This window comes from Centruroides sculpturatus, unplaced genomic scaffold (genome assembly GCF_000671375.1).
Source record: "Centruroides sculpturatus isolate CEXI.00-Female unplaced genomic scaffold, Cexi_2.0 scaffold1389, whole genome shotgun sequence".
Lineage (NCBI taxonomy): Eukaryota > Metazoa > Arthropoda > Arachnida > Scorpiones > Buthidae > Centruroides > Centruroides sculpturatus.
The window spans coordinates 7,135-31,068 of record NW_019385999.1 but is presented as its reverse complement, the minus strand read 5'-3'; the positions used below and the strand labels follow the sequence as shown (position 1 = coordinate 31,068).

Sequence of the window (23,934 nt, the reverse complement as noted above, 5' to 3'; positions counted from 1 at the left end):
GGTAGTTAATCGCCGGTTTGAGTCTCACCAAGCTGGCTAGGTGGAGTTTTCCGGGTTTTCTCACATTGGTAACGTATAAATGAGTTCCAGTTCCTCATAAAATACCTCCCAGGAGGCATTTCCCCCTCGGCAGATCGTCCAAGTGTCTCGTGGTCGTATCCGAATAAAACCAATCGGAAACCACAGGAATTTTTCGGAAGACGGTCCGTTCCGGATATGTCGGGTCTCGTCCGTTACTATCCGGCCCGCACCCATTGTGGGTCTGGCCGAACCCATAATGGGTTTGATAACAAAGGTCTTAGTACCCACAGAATGGCGAGTAAATCCCATTGCAATTTAATTTTTCAACACGGTGGCACTATAAAAGACCTTTTTTTTATGTCCCGCCGAGACCAAAATGGGTCATAAGAGACAGAGCTCGACGTATCACGCACAAACCACCCACAAACTATCACCCATTGAGGGTCGGACCCGTATTTATCAGCAATGGAAGAATGAAAAGCGTCACCTCCCGTCAATCGAACTAATTCATTTAAAATTATTACTAATTATTGGTTTTAAAAAATTCTAATATCATTTAACGGAAAAATAATTATAATATGTTTATTTCTAAGAAATTGTATTTAAAAAAATACATTTCACCGATAAAAGTAATGTATTTTTACACAAAAAAATCAGACTACATAACACTCTTTTAAAAAAGTAAAAACACAAGACAATTAATAACATTTAAGATTTAATATAATTAAAGTACGATTTAATAATTTTAACGTAAAATTATTTAATAAAAATTAAACTGGGGAAAAAATAAAAAAAAGAAAAGAAAAAGTAGAATTTCAACAAATTGTTTATCGTCTGGTCGATGAGTGCGGAACTGTTGTTTTCCGTTGGGAGGGAAGAAAATTTTGTTATTCATTCTTTGTGTTAAATGTTAATGAGACTTTATTCGTGTACAGATAATAATTTTATCTTGTTATAATTATCAGTTTGTAAATTAAGATCGTCTATATTCATATAATATGTTATGTGCGATTAAATACTCGACGTTCTCGCTTTAAAAATGGGATATTCGTAAGTACCGGTCTTAGGCTTAAGGTAAATATGAAGTTTTTCAAATGAATTTACAACGTTTCGCTCGTGCATTACGTTTCGTAAACGTCTTTGTGACGTAAACAAAAAGAAAAACGGGCGATGAATTTACGTAAAAACTGCTTAAGTCTACGTCACCGAAGTTGATACGAAATGTCTCCGTTTACACAGTTTAAATATCTTTAAATAAATATACCGTATCTAAAAGTGATTTTTACGAATGAAGGACTAAAATCTTATTTATTTGATGGTCAGAAACGTGGCTTATCATCACCAACATAAGCATCTTCCTCTTCCTCCAGATGAGGAAAGATTTTAAGTGGTGTCCCTTTTTAAACACTTATTATCTGTTTGATCAGCATTTAAATCCTTTCTATTTTGTATTCTTTTCCATTTCTTGTTTCACTTTCTCTTCTGGGTTGTAACTAGACAGAGAATTTGAGTATATATTTAAATGATTTGTACCAAAATAGAATTGGCCTGTAAAGATGGAGATGAATGTCACCTAAGAAAAATTCTAAGAGCGTTTAATTGAAAATTAAATGCTCTTAGAATTTTTTTTTTTTTTTACTATCAACTCATAACCTATGAGCAATAAATTTGAACCTTTTTTCCTACATTTTTATTGGTATTTCTCTTTGCAAATCCATGAATCGTCTGTATTGGTCTGTTTGTATCAGGATTGGGCCGATGTAAATGATTAAGAAAATATTTGTTGCTGATGTAAAAAGTAAGGCGTATCTGTTGTGCTTGTAGTTGTTCAGACTCCTAATTTTTGTAGTGTGATGTGTATATATTTTATATCTTGGAAAGAAGACAATTTGTCATTACAGAAATATTGGGGAGGATCCCTTTTGACCCTTATGGATCGATGCCAGTGTATCCTATTGTCATTTTATGTAATTGAATCTACACTTCTATATATTCATTTGTGAATATTTTTGGTTTTACTCTAAAATATTTGCTGTTAATTCTCTTTTTATCAGACTACATACTTGGATGTTTATTCCTCTTCGTATTCGGTCTTACATTCTTTCTGTTCAAAGAATTAGATTTACGAATACAGTAATACCCCGAACTTATGCGATAGGTGAGACCGAGCGATAACCACGTAAGTCGAATTCGTGTAAGTCTGGGTATAATTTCGCAATTTGTGTAAAATCCAAGTCGGATGTATGTAAACTAATAAATGTTCTCGTTAATCTTATCTCGTCTTTTGATTCGTTCATGGTTACAAGAAATCACCACATAGAGTCTCTCAAGTCTCCGTAGATATAACAAACACAGAAATAAATAACACAAAATAAATTGTAGCTATGTGTCGATTCTGCGCTACACGTCCGAACATGTAAGCTGAACAATAGTGTGGGGGAGTGAGTAATCAAAAGTTGCATGGCACTCATACAAAAGATGAATCGACGAGATTTGAAAATTGTGTAACTCCGGATTTGTGTAAGTCAGGGTAGCGTGAGTCGAGGTATTACCGTATTAAAATTTGTATAAACTGTTATATAGATGAGTAGTGTTAAATCATTTATTAGCCATCTAGAAGTATCTGTGGAAATCCAATCAATAATTTGATTAAAATTATTAGTTTTACAATTTAATAATAATGTTAACCATGATTTGAAGTTTCTTTTAGAAGTGTAGTGAATAAAGCATACAAAAATTTTTTGGGGCTGAATGTTTATTATTTATAAGTAGTATTTAAGAAGCAAGAATTCAGTTATTAGGAATCTCAAATGCTGAATAATTTAGATCTGTTAAATGTATTAAAAGTCAATGCCTAATATTACATATTTTATGAAAAATGTAATTAAATATAAGGGTACATGAATAACTCGTATAGTATTTATTACTTTTGTTTCTTCAATAAGTTTCAGAATACAAACTTATTTGTAACTTAATAATGGTGTATTGATAGCAAATTTATTTAAAATACATAATACATTTGAATATTAGCAATTCTTGCAATTTTGTTTTGTATTTGAATAATGCATTAGTAAATATATTATTAGACTATTTTATTGTAATTACATATAAACCAAGCCCTATAAATAGTAATAAATGTCATCACTGGATTTAATCAGATTATAATTAATTAGTCATATTATAGTTGGATTAAGATCTGACAATATTTTATTGCCTTGGCATGTAATTATATTACATGAAGATTTTTTGCAATATTTTTATGTGAATGTTTAATGATGCAACTTTATACAATAACAAATTATCTTTATTATATTATTATTGTCATTATATATGAAATTTGTAGTTATATATATATATATATATCATATTTATATGAAAGTAACTTGAAAATAGCAATTTGTTGCACTTATAATGGAGATTATCAAACTATTAAGTATTCAATTATAAACAATGAAATATATATGTCTTACTAGTTAAATGATTATAAATTACTCTAAATATATGTTTTTATTTAGTAAATTTACCTCTAAAACCTGATAAATATTTGCATTTATGATTTCATGAAGTAAACTTTAATTTTTATTGACTAATTAGTAATTCTAATATAAATTAGAAACAGCTTATTTTCATTATACTGATTTAAAGTTCAACACATTTACCTTATGTATGTAAACATATNAAATTAATTGCATCAATTTCTTTATATACACAGCAGAAGTTTTAATTTATACAGTTTTACCAGCTGTCTTTACTTAACATAGATACTGTATTTTGATTAACCTGATTTTGATATACTTGGTACAATTAAGGGATTAATTAACTGTGTTTAGCAAGGTATACCTGTATAATGATAAGGCTAATGTTAATGCAGGTTTTTTTCTGAAATAGTGATTGGTAATTATAAAACAAATTTAATTAAGTAGTAGTAGTTCTTTAATAATTAAAAACGATAGGAAATTTTACTGAAGGAATTAAAGAAGGATATGATTTTTCTCTATCAGTTGTGATTAGCATCTTGCTAAGATTATAGGTGTCTATACAGACAGAAAGAAAAGCAAAAGGAATCATAAGTCTAGGTGTGATTACTGACAAAATATTTGTTTTAAAGTTTTTTTATTCCTTTTAGTAGGCCAGTTCACCTATTAAAGTATTTTTAAAAGGGTGGGGTTTAAAAAAAATCATTTTTCATAATTTAAATTAACTTATTAATTTTTAGAATATAGACTATAGGCATTATTATTATTTTTTATTTAATTTTTTAATTCTCAAATTGGGGTTAAACTTCTAAAACTCCTCTAGTGCATACTTTGTATATTACATGGAGTTATATTTGTATTTATAGCTTTGCTTTACATTATGCTCCAATAAATATGATCTACAATTCTGAGTGATCAGTGTTGCTTTCATTTAATGCTGCGTTTGTGCCAAGCATATGTTAACTAATAACCTCAAGTTTGAGATATATCTTGCTTTGTATAAAATATAATTGCCTCTTGTAAAGAGGAAAACAATATATTTTAGATGCTTAAATTATTTTTAATGATTATTGACATATTGATACCATTCAGCTTTGGAATAAATTTAGTTAATAGTATAAATTAGCACATATTTATTAAAAGTAACAATTCTTCATGCTTAATTTGACATATTTTAGAGATAACATGTGAATTTGTAATTTGCAATTGAAAAGGAAGGATTAGGATTTATTATAATATTGTTAGGTTATGCTACATGTTATATTTAATGTAAAAATAATTAGGCAGTTTCAAATTATAAAGTTTGCATATTTTTATTTTCCATTATTATAAGTTTCTAGTGTAATGTTGAATATCACAAATAGTGTTTAGGCAATTATTCATTATACTTATAATGTCACATTTTGAAAACAAGATTGTTGTTGATATTTAATTGTTCTTGACCACTCTTTTTTTTTGACTTATGATCATCATATTTCATAAATTTCCTTTTTTGATCAAGTCTGTCTTGTTGTTATTTGGTAAAGTATATTATTTTTATATCCTAAATTATAAGATTTAAATCTTAAAATACAAATACAGTCGACCCCCCTATAAGATAGAGATACGTTCCATTCTCTAGGAATCCGCTTTCTTACGAATCCTTCCAATCACAACCCGACACGTGTNAAAGTAACTTGAAAATAGCAATTTGTTGCACTTATAATGGAGATTATCAAACTATTAAGTATTCAATTATAAACAATGAAATATATATGTCTTACTAGTTAAATGATTATAAATTACTCTAAATATATGTTTTTATTTAGTAAATTTACCTCTAAAACCTGATAAATATTTGCATTTATGATTTCATGAAGTAAACTTTAATTTTTATTGACTAATTAGTAATTCTAATATAAATTAGAAACAGCTTATTTTCATTATACTGATTTAAAGTTCAACACATTTACCTTATGTATGTAAACATATATAATAAAAATGAAAATAATGTTTTACAATATATAAAGAAATATAAACAAACTCCATTCTGTAATAGATATGACAGTAGGGTGTATGATAGTGACCTTGAGTTCATTCTTGTAATTGCGTAACAACAATTCTTTTTAATTTAAGAAGAATTTGATTTTCAGATGCAAAAGGTTATATTTAAATTCCTACAATACAATGTGATGTTGAAGTACAAATGCTAGGTACTGTATGTAAATAACTGACAGATTAGTTAAACGTTTTAAGTATATTTTAAAAGAAATGTTCTATGATTTTTGTTTTATAAAGTAACACTATGTACAGATGCTACATACATACCAGAGAAGAAATTTGCTGTGATTTTAAAGTTTGTAAGTAGTGTATTTAATTAGAGATGTATCCACATGTTATCATCCCATAATTATCACTATAGATTAACTGTTGGGAAATTTTAATAATTGTTATTAACTGATGTGAAATAATCAGCCAATATTAACAGGATTATTAAATGTTGAAAATAAATATGGAAAAAATTCAATTATGTGGTAGAAAAATCCATAATAACTAAATTTTATTATATAATAACAAAGTATTAAAGTCTAAATAATTTCTAGCACAGTAAATAAATGAATTATTTTAATTTCTGAATAAAATTTTTAATGATTATTGACATATTGATACCATTCAGCTTTGGAATAAATTTAGTTAATAGTATAAATTAGCACATATTTATTAAAAGTAACAATTCTTCATGCTTAATTTGACATATTTTAGAGATAACATGTGAATTTGTAATTTGCAATTGAAAAGGAAGGATTAGGATTTATTATAATATTGTTAGGTTATGCTATATGTTATATTTAATGTAAAAATAATTAGGCAGTTTCAAATTATAAAGTTTGCATATTTTTATTTTCCATTATTATAAGTTTCTAGTGTAATGTTGAATATCACAAATAGTGTTTAGGCAATTATTCATTATACTTATAATGTCACATTTTGAAAACAAGATTGTTGTTGATATTTAATTGTTCTTGACCACTCTTTTTTTTTGACTTATGATCATCATATTTCATAAATTTCCTTTTTTGATCAAGTCTGTCTTGTTGTTATTTGGTAAAGTATATTATTTTTATATCCTAAATTATAAGATTTAAATCTTAAAATACAAATATATATCAACTTCTAAGAATTTAATTACCATAGTCTTGTCGACAAAATACATTAAATATGTCTTGTTTATAAAATCATACTTCTGTTTTATGTTACCAGCATAGAGGTATGAAGAATACATGTCGAGAATTGATATTTGGCACAGAGTATTAGGTGCCCAAATCATTTGCACATAAAAAAATCCAGACTTGTAGGTAGTCAGGGGACTGAGAACCGAGTCAAAATAAAATATAAAATGGCGGCTCTCTTCTATAAACAGGCAAAACAGCCACCTCACCGCACTGAAGTCAGGTAGGGGAGAGTACCACCCACAGTCATTCTAAAAAGTGAACTCTGACCTTAGGACTGAACACACAGTTTCTTCTATGTTAAATAAAATTTGTAATCTAATTTTGTAAATTTGGGAGTGCTTCAAATATGACATTAAAACAGGGTGTCATTACAAGTAGGTTTTTTAACATTATCTAGTATAGTAAAATCATGAGACCAATAAAAATTTGACGTTATGTTAGGGTTGTCGTTACATTCTATGACATTATAATCAGGTTAAACTGTATATTGTTTGTGCAAAATAAAATAATTTCGGACGATACAATAGCCACGATTATTTTTTTCAAAAACGGGAAATTTTCGTTATGCATTGATAAAAATTCAGCCCGGGACGACACGCAACGGAGAGAAATTTCGAAATTAGATAGGTTAATTTCATTGAAAATGCATCATGGAAGACCTCGTGATTGTAGCTGGCGAAGTTTGAACAATCGCGCCCAAAAGCAGCGATACCAAAGAAGATTGGAGAATGAGAACAAGACCCGCCTTGAGTGTCAAAGTGATTCCGCTTAGTAGTGAGTCTCCGAGACAGTCTTGTTCCAAATATGGTTTTGCTGTTTTACTTGTTTTCATTACCTTGGAATATCTTGAAATAATACAGAATGCACATTCCTTTGTAATTTGGAATATCCTTGGAAACATTAAACAATTTGTGAACTGTTCTATCTTTCAGCATTAGAAAATCAAAATACTTTTTCTCCTTAGTTGCTGTTCGATAAAGTGGCATTTTGTTTTATCTTACTGGATTCATATAAGGATTGATCTGATTAGCTATCAATACAACCTTATTATATAATATGAGCTTATAACAAGGGACTTCACATTCACTTATAACATTACAACTGTTTGTAAGGTTATAACAAAGCATTTTATAGTGGAAAATTCCAATGCACAAACTCTACTATCAAATGAGAGAATATTATAACAATTTGGCTGTTAATTGATGACAAAAGTTCTTGAGTAATAATTTTTCATTGAATACAATGTTTTGAATAATAAAATTAATATTTTATTTAAAGTTATATATAAATTTTTTGAATAAATTGAAATATACTACAGGGATCCTTGCTTAACATGATTTTGACTAATGTGCGAAATTAATTGCATCAATTTCTTTATATACACAGCAGAAGTTTTAATTTATACAGTTTTACCAGCTGTCTTTACTTAACATAGATACTATATTTTGATTAACCTGATTTTGATATACTTGGTACAATTAAGGGATTAATTAACTGTGTTTAGCAAGGTATACCTGTATAATGATAAGGCTAATTTTAATGCAGGTTTTTTTCTGAAATAGTGATTGGTAATTATAAAACAAATTTAATTAANTATATAAAAAACTATTTTAGAAACGAACTGAATTATTATAACAGTTAAATTCGATTAATTTAAATAAAAGTATGGATGTAGATGTCATTTGGCAAAGTCTACTACAGAAGCACTGTTATAAGAAAGAGCAGTCATAAAACGTTCTTCTTAACGTCTTCGGAATTGTCATCAGCTGTTGATAAGAAGTAACTAGTTAAAACTGTACGAATTTTTCTCGGCACTTTTATGTGTCGGTGTATTTTTTTATTTAATTTTTTAATTCTCAAATTGGGGTTAAACTTCTAAAACTCCTCTAGTGCATACTTTGTATATTACATGGAGTTATATTTGTATTTATAGCTTTGCTTTACATTATGCTCCAATAAATATGATCTACAATTCTGAGTGATCAGTGTTGCTTTCATTTAATGCTGCGTTTGTGCCAAGCATATGTTAACTAATAACCTCAAGTTTGAGATATATCTTGCTTTGTATAAAATATAATTGCCTCTTGTAAAGAGGAAAACAATATATTTTAGATGCTTAAATTAATTAATTAAATTTATTATTCTGATTTTTTTTGAATTTTTTGTGAATTATTAAGCATTCTAATAATGGTTTTCTAGGCTTATAAAGATTGCTAGACTTTTTATTTTATTCTATTTGTACACAGTAAGTATGCTTAGCAGGATGCTGATCATATCTGGTTGAGATAAATTTTACAAAATGTATAAAAATTTCAAAAATATTTGTCTTAATAATTTATGGTAATGAATATTTATAATTGAATGAGGTGTTTTTGTTTCTGTACTATTCAATATAGTTATTTAAATAAGAATTACATTAAAATCATAAGAGTTTGTAAAACTTAGCATCATAGCCAGTATCTTTCCTTCTTTATTCTGCTTATTAAGAAAGAGTTACTAACTTTCAAGAAAAGCATAAAACTTGTAATGAGATTTATCAATGACATGCTTATCATCTGGAGGCATAAAGAGGTAGCACGAGGATTAATAAAAATCATAAATTAAAACACTTCAGGAGTAAGTCTTTTCTTTACAAAGGACAGTTATAAGAGGACCAATTTCCTATATATTACATACAGTGTATAAAAGAAACAATCATCTTTACACAAAAGTCTTCAGGAAATCCACATTAATAGACTATTTCATCCATTGGAAATTAGAAGACTTAATAGAACACAAATTAGCTGTCGTCAGAATCCTCATCTATTCATCTTCTGCAGTGAACAGGTAAGGCTCTTCTGTCTTCACCTGTTCATTACGGCAAAATCTGTTATGAAACAAGAACCATCTGACATAACATGATGCAACTGCAAAAGATGAGTCTTTCTTACAGGATTCATCTTTTGTGATTGACAGAGAAAGAAAAACTTCAACATATCAAGAGTAGCTAGAAGTCTCTCTAAAGATATTATGAGCAATATCATTAAAGCCACAAATGTGAGATAATGAACAGGAAACAGAGAAAAAGTTAAACAAAATAGGAAAGATAAAAATAGGTATTAACTATTACAGGTAAACTTATGGCTACATTATTTGTTCTACTGTATATACCAGAATAGCAGTTTTATCGTTAAAGTAAGATGGCCACTCACTATCATGAACATACGAGTGATTCTTGTACTTCATAGTGATGAGGATAAAGAAGAGATGCTTTCCAAATCAGGAATTTATGCCCTGAAGTTAAATAGAAAGGGTGAAAGTTTTTATTACATAGGTTCCACCACCAGATCACTTTAGAAGATATTATCCTATCAAGATTTTGCCATTTCAATAGCTTCTAAAATTGTTTTATAATCGATTTTCTTTGCTAATTTTCAATCCTTTATTGATTATTGTATACCAATCTGGTTGATGGCTGCCCCCTCTGTTGGATAAAATCATAAAAGAACTAAATAAAATATATCTAACTTTAAATAAATTCTATAATATTCCTTTTACAGTCTACTCTAATGTTGCTAGGTCCAGATTGGTCTTCCCTTATTTACTAATCGCATAAAATATCTTGATCAATTACTATATCATAGATATTATAATGGACATGAAATGCCCAATATAGTTAGATTACGTGTTCCCCCATGCAGTTTTCATAATTTTTCGGCACACTTTTTTTTTTTAGATATCTCTCTCTCTCTCTCTCTCTCTCTCTTCCAAAGGCTTATTACACCTTGATTATTGCTGTTTCAAAAAAAGTCTGCAAAAAAATATAATATAATTCTTAATTTTTTTATTTTGTTGTACTTTATTTGTTGTTTTTTATGTATTTTAATTGAGGTTTTAATGTTAATTAGGGGGCGGAAATCAATTGTCACAAGACTTTCCTAATGTAATTGGAATAATTGGTATCCGTTTAGTTACTTTTCTAGCACAGTAGACATATGGTAAAAAATTATTGAATGGGGCAAACATCTATTAATAGAGAATGTAGAATAGGGTTGCCGATCAGTGTGTTAGATCAAGTGTATATTTTTTGTATGTCTAGGCATTTATACATAATAAACATAAATAACATAGCACTCTCTATTGTTGTTGGAAGACAATGTTGGATAAGGTGGATATTATTCAATTAATTAATAGTTAAATTACACTCATCATAATAATAATTGAACATTATTTAAAAAATATTCTTAAAGTATTCTTAAAGACAGTTTTGAAAATTTAAAAACATGCAATGTTCTATTAACAGTTCATTTCAAATTCTTTAAATCTCTTTCATAATTTGAATTCTATGTCCCATTCCACATTTTGGAAGTTTGCAGTGAATAGTTCAGTTGATGTTGACTCAAGAGTTAAAAACATTTTCTTTAATAGTTTTTAACATGGTTGGCTTCCTTAGTAAGCAGAATAAAGAAAAAGATATTTTTAAAATAAATTATTTATGAAGCATAATATTAAGGTTTAAATTCATACTCAAAAAATGAAGTTATTTTCTGAAATAATTTTAGATAAGTAAATATTGATCAGAACAAATTTTGCTAATTTTCATGTTACTGCTACCATAATTAATATTAAGAAACATAAAATTGCTAATAATAAAGTTTAAGTGAGATCAGAATCAGATAAACATGTTCAGTTTGAGATTTTGATTTGACAAGATGTAAACCATCCTGAAAAATTCAACGAGACGGACTATTTGAACTTTATTAGCAGTTTGCATTTTTTTAGTGTTAATGAAATTTAGCTGATGATGTATATTTATAAAAATACTGCAATTCCTCTGTAAGATCATGCCAATAGTTGTGAACTCCTTCCAAGCCATTTAAGTTTAACTTCTCATCAGATAATATGATTGTGTCTTAATTCAGTTTTTAATATGATGTCATGCAAGNGCACAGTAGACATATGGTAAAAACTTATTGAATGTGGCAAACATCTATTAATAGAGAATGTAGAATAGGGTTGCCGATCAGTGTGTTAGATCAAGTTATAATGATAAGGCTAATGTTAATGCAGGTTTTTTTCTGAAATAGTGATTGGTAATTATAAAACAAATTTAATTAAGTAGTAGTAGTTCTTTAATAATTAAAAACGATAGGAAATTTTACTGAAGGAATTAAAGAAGGATATGATTTTTCTCTATCAGTTGTGATTAGCATCTTGCTAAGATTATAGGTGTCTATACAGACAGAAAGAAAAGCAAAAGGAATCATAAGTCTAGGTGTGATTACTGACAAAATATTTGTTTTAAAGTTTTTTTATTCCTTTTAGTAGGCCAGTTCACCTATTAAAGTATTTTTAAAAGGGTGGGGTTTAAAAAAAATAAAATAAAAAGACATTATTTATTAGTTACAAGTGTTATCTACATATTGACAAAATANGTGTTAATGAAATTTAGCTGATGATGTATATTTATAAAAATACTGCAATTCCTCTGTAAGATCATGCCAATAGTTGTGAACTCCTTCCAAGCCATTTAAGTTTAACTTCTCATCAGATAATATGATTGTGTCTTAATTCAGTTTTTAATATGATGTCATGCAAGATCAAGATGAGCAGTGATATGGTGAGGCTTCCAAGCAGATTGTTCCATTCTTCTTGCATATTCTAAATTTGGATATGGCCTAACAATTTGATAAGTGGTTCAATGAGAACTAGGGGCTTCTTCAGCAGTTTGTATTTCATTTTTTATTGAACCCATTTGTTGAATTTTTTGAACAATGATACATTTATCATGTGGAGACAAAAGTGGGGATTCCCATTACACCCCTTTCTTCCATAACTTTCAGTTTTTTTAAATATCTGATGACAAAATCAGCAGATCATTTTATTTTCAATACAATTTTTCTGCTTGATAAATTGCAAAAATTGAAATTATTTATTGTGACATTGTCAGGTGGCAATTTTTAATCATATATTAATTTCAATAAATTTAACTTTTGGTGCCAAATCTGAAACTATGATTACTCTTTCTCTACACTGATGCTATTTTTCACACAACTTTTATCACAGAAAATGCGAGATTGTACAAATATTGTATGCAATGGAGTGTCAAGTCATATATTATCTACTGATGATGTTTTATCGTAAGGATCAATTCTATATCAGATTTATTGCTCTATATAGCATAGCAAGGTAAAAATTCTGAATTGAAATCACATGACTTCTGGTCTAGACTGGAAGTTTGAATGGAGTTAATTGGGGCCTCTGGCCTCTTAAACTAAAGACAAATCTGATTTAGCCCTTTCTGTCACACTTGCATCTCATACACAAAAAAAGCGATCAATGCATACTCATACATTCGTATGCAGTGATAGCTTTTTTGGCTCTGACATATATCATACATTTGTCAAAAATGCTCTGAAAATATTTATTTTAATGTCTCTGATGTGTTTACTTTTGTTAAATGTTTATTTCTCTATTTCTCCAGTAGATGGCATTATGTTATAAAAATTATTTTGCCTTTCATTTTCTTACACACAATAAAGTGGTATAATAAGGCAACAGACTATCAATACATCCACTTAAAAGGAGGAAAGAATGTACATCAAGCCAATAGAAGAGGGATTTATACTCGAAACACATCTTGGCAATAAATATAAAATATAATATTTAATAAAGTGAATGTATTGATAGTCTATTGTCTTATTATACCACTTCATTGTGTGTAAGGAAAGTAACAAAGAAAAGGCAAGGTTTTATTATAAGAAAAATTATTTTTCCATTTTTGGCAGGAAAATGTAGTTTATGTTCAGAAATTGGCAGAATCTATGTAAATTGTTTTTGGGAGTTTTTTCTTTATTATTATTATTATTATTATTAATAATCATTAAGTAAATAATAAATAAATGAAAAATAAATTATTCTATTTTTAGGGGGAAAAATGTGTAAGAGCTAATTTTTTGCATATTATTTCATGAATATTAATTATATATCAAATAGCATTTTTTGAATGGTCATCCTGAAATAAATTAGACTGAGAAGGGGCAGAACTCTCAGCAAAGTTGTTACATTCAGTTTATTTATAAAGTTTTTATCTTTTTGCAAAGAAGGCAAAGGCAATTATAACAACTACTAACAATAAAAAAGCATTGATCAAATGAAAGCTGTTGTAAAACTTAATTTACCAATAACCAATTAGTTGAAATATATATAAATTTTATAATCAGATTTTGCATTTTCTATTGGCTCTCTTTTTCTAAATGACTAGTATTTATCACCCATACTGAATTTAATTCATGCATTTAAAATATTGATATTTCTTAAAAGTATAGGCTAATTAGTAAAATTATAAAATATGAATAACAATTTTATGATATAAAATTAGTGCAAAATGAAATTTAATATGGTGTAATTTAAAGTACAAATTTAAAAAATTTGAAGACAATTCAATTATTGTGAGATTATCACAATGCTGAGCTGCAATTTTTTATCATAATTTTATTTAAAAAATTACACTACTTCCAATCCAGAACAGAAGTCTGTGTATAGTTAATTGAGCCTCTGGATCTCTAAGCTTTTCATATCTGGTCTTGATTTTTATCTATCTAACTCTATTCTCAAGATTAAGGAAGACCAGACAGACAGATGATAGTCAGAATCTACATGTGTGTAGTTTGAAAATTGCAGTTCAAATACTGTAGATCAGTGATGGTGAACTTGTGACCCACAAAAGCATTTCAAGGTACCCATATTAAATATTTAGAAAGTATCAGGTTTATAAACTATAAAAAATATTTGATAGATTTCAAAATTATATATATAGTATGTAGAATGAAAGCAGGGTCCTAAAGCTGTTGTGAAAAGTCATTGTGAACCTCGGATAGGAAAATTGTCATTAAATAAACAACAGATGATTTCCCATTAAATTAAATATTTGTTTCCATTTTAATCGTGTTGCTTGTTATGTTTGATCTGCAATTTATAGCAGCATTGGCAACTGATGTCCGGGGACCACTGATGATCAGTGAGAAAATTTTGCTGGTATTGATTTACTTTTCCAAAATTAGAGAAACCATTTATATATGAGTTCATGTAGTATTATTGGTGTTTTGTTTTTACATATCTTTCAAAAAATAATGAGAGAGACTAATATTGAGAGTGATTTTTCTGTAATTGTGTTGCAATTTGAAAAAATTGTAGACCTATAAATTTCCACTGTTTTCTGTCTATCTTTCCTTAATCTCGAGAACGGAGTTAGATACTCGTAGAGAAATTTTGACATTGATCAACTCAAGGTTATGCAAAGTATTACGAAAGAAATGCAAAATGCTTTTTCTCACTCATTGGGGTTTTTTTTATTTAAATCTAAAACCAAACATGAAATGATTGTTATCAATAAATAATCAACAATTAATAATTTGAGTATGATTGTTGTCCTTTGTGGAAAAGAGTCAACAATCCATAAACTTATTTTGAACAAGCAACAACAGACTTCACACTAATTTGTTATAATTAAACAAGTGAATTTCATATTAATAAAGTAAAATGGAACTATGATCGTTATTCTATAGATGTTTGTATCATTTTTTAAAAATTCATGATGGTCTGTGGAATTCGAAGTTGTGAGTTTTGTGGTCTGAGGTCAGATAGGTTGGTGACCAGTGATGTAGAGTTAATAAATTTTGAATTTAATTTTGACCCACCTTCGAGAAAAGATTTGCCATTGCTGGACTAGATAATGATAGAAATAAAACTGTCATCTGAATGATTGAGAGCACTATTCGGTTCTTCATCCATGAAATTTTGATGACATTTTTAATTTCTTTCTTATTACTAAAATGGACTAGTTTCAATGTTAGCTGTAAGTTTATAAAAATGTCAAAACAAATGAAATATAATCTTGTATACAGTGATGAAACATTACAATAATCTTTCACCAGTGATGATATTAAATGAAACATTTGAATTTTTAAAGGAAATAAGCGCATTTGCAAGCTTTGCATGTTAGGATTCTAGATATATTTCAGAATCCATTACAGTCAATGTATTAAACTAATTTAGATCCCACAGAAACTGAGTGAGATTGTTATCAGTTCCTAAGGATGTTGTCTAATGAAAATTTTGCTATTGGATAATCTTGAACTGCTGATACTGATGATGATAATGAAGATAAGTCAAACCTTTGGGCATAACTTCAAGCATAAAGATGGTGATTAATTATTAGGAAACAGATGCTGGCATAAAATTGGCCAATTTATGTTTTCAAGAGATTAATCAAAGAAGAGAAAGATGCCAATGGATTGAACATAGTAGTAGTTGTTTCCTGGAGACACTTTACAGGAAAGCAAGTTTTAAACCATAGAATCTCTTTCAGTGATGATATGTTTCTATTCAGACAACTGGTGGCAATTACTATAGCTAATGTATATGAACAGTGTAAATTGTCATGAATTAAAGGATTACACATTCAACAATATCTGTATTTAGAAGATAAAAAATATACTTTTTTTGTTTTTAGGCTAAATGAACACACATGTAAATGGAACTAAAAGCACGTATTTTGTTTCTGCTAATTGATTTTATACATACATATTCCTATCCTTAATCCTTGACTTAGAACCACAGTATGACTGAATACAGATTCCATGTTGAATTTTGTTTTTATAAAAATAAAAGATAAAGTAGCAAACAATGTCTTAACAAGCTTACTTGATAAATTCAATCAAAGTATAGCTAAGAGAATTCTTTTCAATGATTGAAACAAGTAGTCTGCTTTAACTATCATTTTTTGAATGGGTTACAGCAGGGGTGGCCAACAAGTCGATCGCAAAGCCAATTTTGGTCGATCACTTGCGATGTCTTGACTTAATGTGTTACACTTGTAACTGAACGTGACTGTAGTGATATCGGACCTCCGCATCCTCCCTCAGATGCGGTTTTGTTGGTCCATTTGCATACAGTTGTAAAAGGGGAATAAGAAATGTAGACAAAGGGTTGTAAAACTGAAAAAAAGAAAGGAGGGAAGAGGGACAGAGAGAGTAGGTCAGGACACGGTAGAAAGAGGAAGGGTGAAGTGGTGTTCCCCAAAAGTGACAACGTTGAGTTTCAATTTTTAACAATTTTCTGTTTAAAATGTAAGTACAGTACCTTTTCTTCATGTTTTAAATTAAATTGCGGCTTTTCTTACCTATCTAAACATAGTATGTATTACAAACCTCCCCTCACAACTTAGACTATGTCTATGACGACAAGTCAATCGCGACACATTTTTAACCCCATCTATGCCATTTCTTTATATTTTCAACTGATTCTTCTAAATGTATCAAACTTCCATAGGTCTGTTTTGAATTTTAGTATTGATTTAAATGTGACTTTCTAATTTTAAAAACTATTTTTTAATCTGATAGTAATTAATATTAAAAAAAATGGTTCTGGTAAAAATACTTGTGAATCAAGGTCATTTGTAATGATGTAAGAAGTATAAAAAAAGGCAATTTTAGTTGCGAAAAATGTGAGGTGAGAAAATTTTGCATGCAAAGAAAATATGAAGATTACATTTTCCTGCTAACTGGGCTATACTTGATTAGACCTTTCGGTTTATATTATCCGTATGGGCTTGGATAAACCCACATCTCAGTCACAGTTAAAAAATAAATCTACATGTAAGTTTATTTGAATCATATTTTCTAAGCTATGGATTACTGTAAACAACCCATTTAAAATTGTAACTGTGTATAGTCAAACCTCAATTTTTGAATCCCATGCTTTTTGAACAATTCAGTTCACAAACAGAATTTCACACTTATAATTGCACCGGTTGATGAACAAGTTGGCCAGATGCTGGGAATGGATTAGAGAGAGAGAGAGAGAGAGAGACGTTGAACTTCCTATGTTGATGGTCTGACCAATCAACAACGGGACTATTGATTTAGATATTAGTGACACTGAGATTACCTCGTATCATCAGATGTTATGACACGAATCATCAACAATGTTGCTATTTAAATTAGATTTTGATGCGCATGTGGGAAAGATGCTATTTTTGTTTTTTTGGTACACTCCACAGTTGAATATATATCAAATTAATTAATAAAAACCATGTTAATTGACATTCATATAATGCTAATGGCATCCAAGTCTTAAAATACAATGCTAGATATTTAAAAAAAACATTAAAAATTGTGGTTGGAATGGTATGAATTAAAATAATAATTAAAATTTTTAATTTCAGGAATTATTTAAATAAATAATTATTTAAATAAAAATATAATAATATATTGCATTGGTAGGAATTTTTATGCACATCCAAAAAGGTAAAAATGGGCTTTGTTTTCGGAGTCAGGAACAGATTAATTCATTTTATATTGTTTCTTGTGGGAAAATTTGTTTTGTTTTTAGAACAAATTGGTTTTTCAAAACTTTCAAGAGCAAATTACGTTTGAAAACCAGGGTTTGACTGTACATTATTCTTGTGATCTATGTTTCTTTCTTTAGAATTAGTATATAGTTTTCTTATGATAACTCCTGCAGCAATTCAGATCAAACAGTTTTAATGCACAGATTTGAAGAACCCAACAGGCTTTAATAACTACAACTCAAAGTGGATACAAAAAATGGACCCACAGTGGATTTATTTAGGTGCATATGTTGTTTTTTTCTCTGTATATTCTTGTAATTTCTTTTTTTCTTGGAACTTTTCTCATAATCATATCATGTACTGTTGAAGTGTTTTGAATGATTACTTTTAAATCAAAAAGCTTTTATTTTTTTCAACATATGACAACTGTATGCTAAATATAAGTTTTGCTCTGCTTGTCTTGCAGTTTTCAACTTATAATAAAAAATTAAGTTATTTTTTTTAAGAAGATATTTGCAGTTCAAATCAGTATTGTGAAAATCATGATCCACCACTTGGTAATTATATCTAGCATTTGAAAGGTTCTTTCTAAAGTACTCTTAAGTATGCAGTCTCGTAAATAAATCTTTGAATTATGTTTTTGATGAATCGATGCCATAAGCTTTTTTCTTTATATTTTTATATATAAATAGTTTACAGTTAATTAAAATACAATGCTAGATATTTAAAAAAAAAAACATTAAAAATTGTGGTTGGAATGGTATGAATTAAAATAATAATTAAAATTTTTTATTTCAGGAATTATTTAAAGCTTTGGGGTATAAGTTATTAATGAAATACCTGTATAAAATGTCACCGTTTAAAATGGAACCTACCATATTACCAAAAACAATGCATCTTTCAAGCTCACCAGTAGTAAGTAAAAAATTATTTGTATTTGAAGTAGCAATACATTTTATATAAAATCTCTATGCTCTGTGTTAAATGCTAATCAACAGTTTGCAAAGACTGATTTTTAAGTTGTTTATGCCAGTTTTAGTTTTCAGATAATATGAACTGAAAATTTCTGTTAATTAGGTTTAATGAAACAGTGTTAACATATTAACTAACATTTAGTTAAATTTTTACTTTCCTGGCTCTGTTATATGACAGAGGGAAAATATAGTAATCGATTAAAAAATGACCCCCCCAGATTTTTACATTGTTGGACTCAACCATAAAATGTCAAAGAATACAAAAAAATTTGGGAGTTTTTCCTGTATGTATGGGTGTTAGTGTGTATGTGGGGGGCATGATTTTGTTTACCCTCTTTAAAGCTTAACTTCTGTGCTTTTAGTTGAAAATTTCTGAAATTTTGTAGGGAGATTTGTGATATTGTAATAATAAAAAATATAAAAGTTTTTAAATAAAATATCATAACACCATCAGCAGTTCATAAAAATTACAAAACTCACGGAGACACAGATGGTGCAAACAACGGAAGGAAAGGACTGAAGCAAAGTTTTATCTTTGTTAAAAGTTGTTGTTATATTTATTATATTATTAAATATAAAAAAAGTATTTAATAAACTTTAATAGATAAGACCACATACAATTTTTACTTTGTTCAAATGTGTCTTAGTTGTTTTTAAGCTTAAATATTCTTTTAAACAGAGAAATTTCTCATAATTCAACAAATACCTTAAGCTTCTGTTATTATTTAAATTTTATATCCTAAGCAAAATTGTAAATGATTGTACGTCCTAATGGTCCCTTAACCTCCTGTATTAGTACCAATAAAGTCCTTGCCAGCCTTTTTTCAAATTAGAAATTTTCAGTATAAATGGAAGTAAAATGTGGATTGACAAGTAAATGCCTAGAGAATATTACTGCAAATTAAATTGATTGTAAAAAAATTTCTGAAATCAATCATTTATATAAACTGAACATCTAATGATAATTCATATTGCATTATTAAGATATGGAATAAGTGACATGTATATAGATTAACTTATTCCATATTTAAATTCATATAGATCCATTTATATCTATATAGATGATAGCATAAATTATACACAAGACAAAACATTCACTTGACATGTAGTAAATAACTATTACAATCATATATTGTTTTTATATTAATATAAGTCTGGAAGAACTTGATTCAGAATATTTAGATGTTGGCAATATGTTTGAATATTAGATAATAGTTGTGGAGTCCATATTTGATTCTGACTATTGTTTTTAAGATTAGTTCAAGTAAATTTGTAAGGTTTTAATTTATTTATTCATAAGAGATAATAGAACTGAGGCAAAGATTATTCTTTTTCTTAACATACATTGCACAATTAAAATTGTAATCTTTTGATTTTTTAGCAGATGCTATACTGAAATAGAGCAGTGCTTCCCAAAATTTTGACACCCGTGAATTCCCATTCAATTTTTATAAGTACCAAGTACAGTATCTTCTTGTCAGAAAAATCTTTTGCAAACTACCCACATGCAACACTTACCGAGTAGATGAATTCATATGAAATATATTAGGAATTATTTGGAAATTTATACATTTAAAATAATTTGTTACTACAGTATTTTAATTTAATTAAATTAATGATTTTGTATGTTGGTGATATGTGTATTCAAAAATTGTCATACCTCTCAAAGATCTTTAGCACAATCCTTGGAGGTATATTTAACACACTTTGAGAGACACTGAAATAGAGGAATTGTTTTGTTAGTTTATTTAGCAAAAATTGGATTTACAATTAAAAATTAAGTTTTACTAACATGTAAATAATAAATTTATTTACAAAGGCATAATCATATGAATGTCATATTTTGCTATTTGCTACTCTGAGAAAAGAGGTATTTACAAGTTGATACATAAAATATTTAATTTAACACAAATTTTGTTACAGATTTTAAAAGAAAATTAGTTAAATAGAACTGTTTAATTTTTTGTTAATTATTTTAATTTATGCAGATGATTATTATTATTATTATTTCATATTAGATTCTTGGTACCCCTCAGAGAATGGTTGCTAGCACACAAATTTTGAATAATAGTCCAAGAACGCCTCAACATTTATTGTCTCCGATTGTGGATCATTCTGGAACGTGGTCAGGAAAAAGATGCCATGAATTGGGTGACTCTGAATATTCAGAAAGGTATGATTGAATTATGCTTAAAATTTTAAATTATGTCTATATGAATTTAGTTCATTGAAATTATTATTATTTTTTATTTATTAAACTAATCCAGTTAATGTGTGTGTGCGTGCAATGTTAGTTCTTTCTCGTTAGTATCTCCTCATGTAGTGGAGAAAGCGTACTTTCATCAAATGAATTTTCATTGAAAAATTGTTTTTTATTTAAAAACTAACTTTATCTAACTTTAGATTTCTATTATTGATGACATAATGATATAATAAAATTCATGGTTCTATGAATGTAAAATTAATGGCATCATGCATCAAATATGGCAGAACATGACATTTTTGTAATGAGCAGTAACAAGTTATATAACTGAATTTGTTCGTGGTGCTGTAAACCGGTGTTTTTCAATCTTCTTGAATATACGACCCCTTTACAAGTTAAAAAGTTCTGGCGACCCCCTAGGGCCATATTAAAACTATATCGGTGATTTTAAAAACTATGTATTTAATTTTCTTTCTGTTGAGAAAAAAGTATTGTTGATTAAAATGAAAATTTCAGAAGAATCGACAAGAACTTAACACACATAAAGTATGAAACTTCCTTTAATTATAACATTATGCACAGGGAACTGTTGACTTTTTTTTTTTTTTTTAAGGACCTGAATTTTCAGCTTCTACTTTTCTACTTTTTATTTCTTTTTGCAAATCAGCTCAACACTTTTTCCGCTATCATTTTCTGGGGTGGGCTGTAATTCTCGCTGAAATTATAGTTTTTTTAATGTAGTGTAGGACCTACAAACACTTGTCTTTTTCTTCTACCCGCGACCCCCCAGTGTAAGGCTTCGTGACCCACAGGTTGAAAAACACTGCTGTAAACCATGGACTCTACAATACATTCATTGATGGTTAGATTATATTATATTTAACATAGAAATTAACTTTATCTTTTATATTTAATCTAACAATTTCTCTTAATCTAACTCTAAAATATATTTTATATATATTTAGAGTTAGATTAAGAGAAATTGCTTTTCAAAAAAATTCAGAAATATTTTAAAGAAATGTTTGTTTATTTTACAATTTTGAAAAGAAAAAGTAAAAGAATTTTCAAAAAGAAATTACATTTTTTGAAAAGTAAAAGAAGTAAAAAGGGAGAGAAAGGTGGAAAAGGTTTACGGCATTTCTCCATGAAGGTATGTGAAAAAGTTCAAAAAAAGGGAACTACCTCTTATAATGAAGTGGCAGATGAACTTGTTGCAGAATTTACAGATCCTCACAGACATATGTCACCTACAGACCAAGTAGGTAACTGTTTACTTAAATTTGTCAACTTAAAAAATTCAAAATATATTTGAAAACATTTGAATTTTTCTTCAAACAGGCGTACGATCAAAAAAATATCCGGAGACGTGTTTACGACGCATTAAATGTTCTCATGGCAATGAATATTATATCTAAAGAAAAAAAAGAAATTAAATGGCTTGGTTTACCCACAAATTCTGCACAAGAATGTCATAATTTAGAGGTAAAAAGTACATATATTAGTGCTTATAATATATCTGTGTGTTTTTGTTTGAAGGTTGTTTTAAAACAGTTCTGATTATTAGCTTGAAAAACAGAAAAGAATCGAAAGGATACGATTGAAAACACAACAGCTGCAGGATTTAATTTTACAAGTAAGTATCTCTATATTTAAATGAAACAAAAAAATAGTTTAGCTTTTATTTTATCACATCTCAAAAGTACTTTAGATCAATTTTCATATATGAGAGAGAGAAAGTTATTTTGATCCTTTGTTATATAATAAATAATTATTCTAGTAGGGATGATATTCATTTTGTTCAAAAGAATATTGTGAGCACGTATAGTTTATAAATATTTTCATAAAGCAGTATTTTAGGATAATGAAGTAAAATAGCAAAATATCCAAAAATTTATGAGTTTTTTTTTTATGCTTTATGTTATGATGAAAAGCCTAAAAATAAATTTTATCTATTCAGCAAATAGCATTTAAAAATCTAGTGGAACGCAATAAAGATAAAGAGAAACAGCAATGCTGGCCACTAGGGAATTCGACCATTCAATTGCCCTTTATTATTGTCAATACTAGTAAGAAAACTGTGATCGATTGTAGCATCTCTAATGACAAGTATGTTTATGTATAATGTGCATGTATGTATGTAATTTTTAATTTTATCAAAAATTATATTAAGAGATTTTTTTGTTAGGATGGAATATTTATTTAATTTTGACAACACATTTGAAATACACGACGATATCGAAGTGTTAAAGAGAATGGGACTAGCATTAAATCTCGACACGGGAAATCCATCTTCTGCCGACATTGCAAAAGCCCGACTGATGGTTCCAAAGTCTTTGGAATCCTATATTGTTCGTAAGTGTTTGAATTTTACCAAAATATATATTTCTGAAATATAATTAAAATTTATTATTTAAATAATAGCAGCAAATGGTAGATAGGCTTGACCCCTTAGCAATAACTATTTTATAAACAGCTAAATTCAACTTAAAGATGTCTGTATTTAAAAAAGGGATAAACATTCTTGAAACAATTTCAACTACATGTATCATTCTTAAATGTAGATTGAAAAGTATATTTATTAGGTTATTTGGAAAGTAAGTTTGTTTTTTTTTTACCACTAGACAGATTAATCATATTTTTCCCGCCATTTTCATTCTAAACTGTATTATCTATGTATATTTTGATATCTAGCGTTTTAAGGCTTATTTGTAAAAAA

General features: G+C 28.2%; 1 protein-coding gene across 4 annotated transcripts; it reads left to right on the top strand.

The window, feature by feature from the left end:
• The first annotated feature begins 850 nt into the window (after positions 1-850).
• LOC111613020 (transcription factor Dp-2-like) lies at positions 851-23,651 on the top strand. Of its 4 annotated transcripts, none has more exons than XM_023354319.1 (8): positions 851-1,071; positions 18,840-18,956; positions 21,034-21,188; positions 22,266-22,476; positions 22,557-22,700; positions 22,783-22,851; positions 23,176-23,324; positions 23,404-23,641. In XM_023354319.1, the coding sequence occupies exons 2-8, from the start codon at positions 18,873-18,875 to the stop codon at positions 23,612-23,614; spliced, it is 1,023 nt and encodes a 340-aa protein (XP_023210087.1). In that variant the 5' UTR covers positions 851-1,071; positions 18,840-18,872; the 3' UTR covers positions 23,615-23,641. The 4 variants fall into 4 exon arrangements, with proteins under 4 accessions (XP_023210087.1, XP_023210089.1, XP_023210090.1 ...); XM_023354321.1 differs by having other exon boundaries at positions 853-1,071; positions 22,311-22,476; positions 23,404-23,629; XM_023354322.1 differs by having other exon boundaries at positions 1,005-1,095; positions 23,404-23,651.
• Positions 23,652-23,934: the final 283 nt, after the last annotated feature.

Excerpts from the sequence above, each read along its gene's own strand:
- LOC111613020 (XM_023354322.1), top strand. The coding sequence starts at position 18,873 with ATGAAATACCTGTATAAAATGTCACCGTTTAAAATGGAACCTACCATA. Across the intron at positions 22,477-22,556 it reads ATATGTCACCTACAGACCAA|GCGTACGATCAAAAAAATAT; the intron begins GTAGGTAACTGT and ends TTCTTCAAACAG. Across the intron at positions 22,701-22,782 it reads AAGAATGTCATAATTTAGAG|CTTGAAAAACAGAAAAGAAT; the intron begins GTAAAAAGTACA and ends TCTGATTATTAG.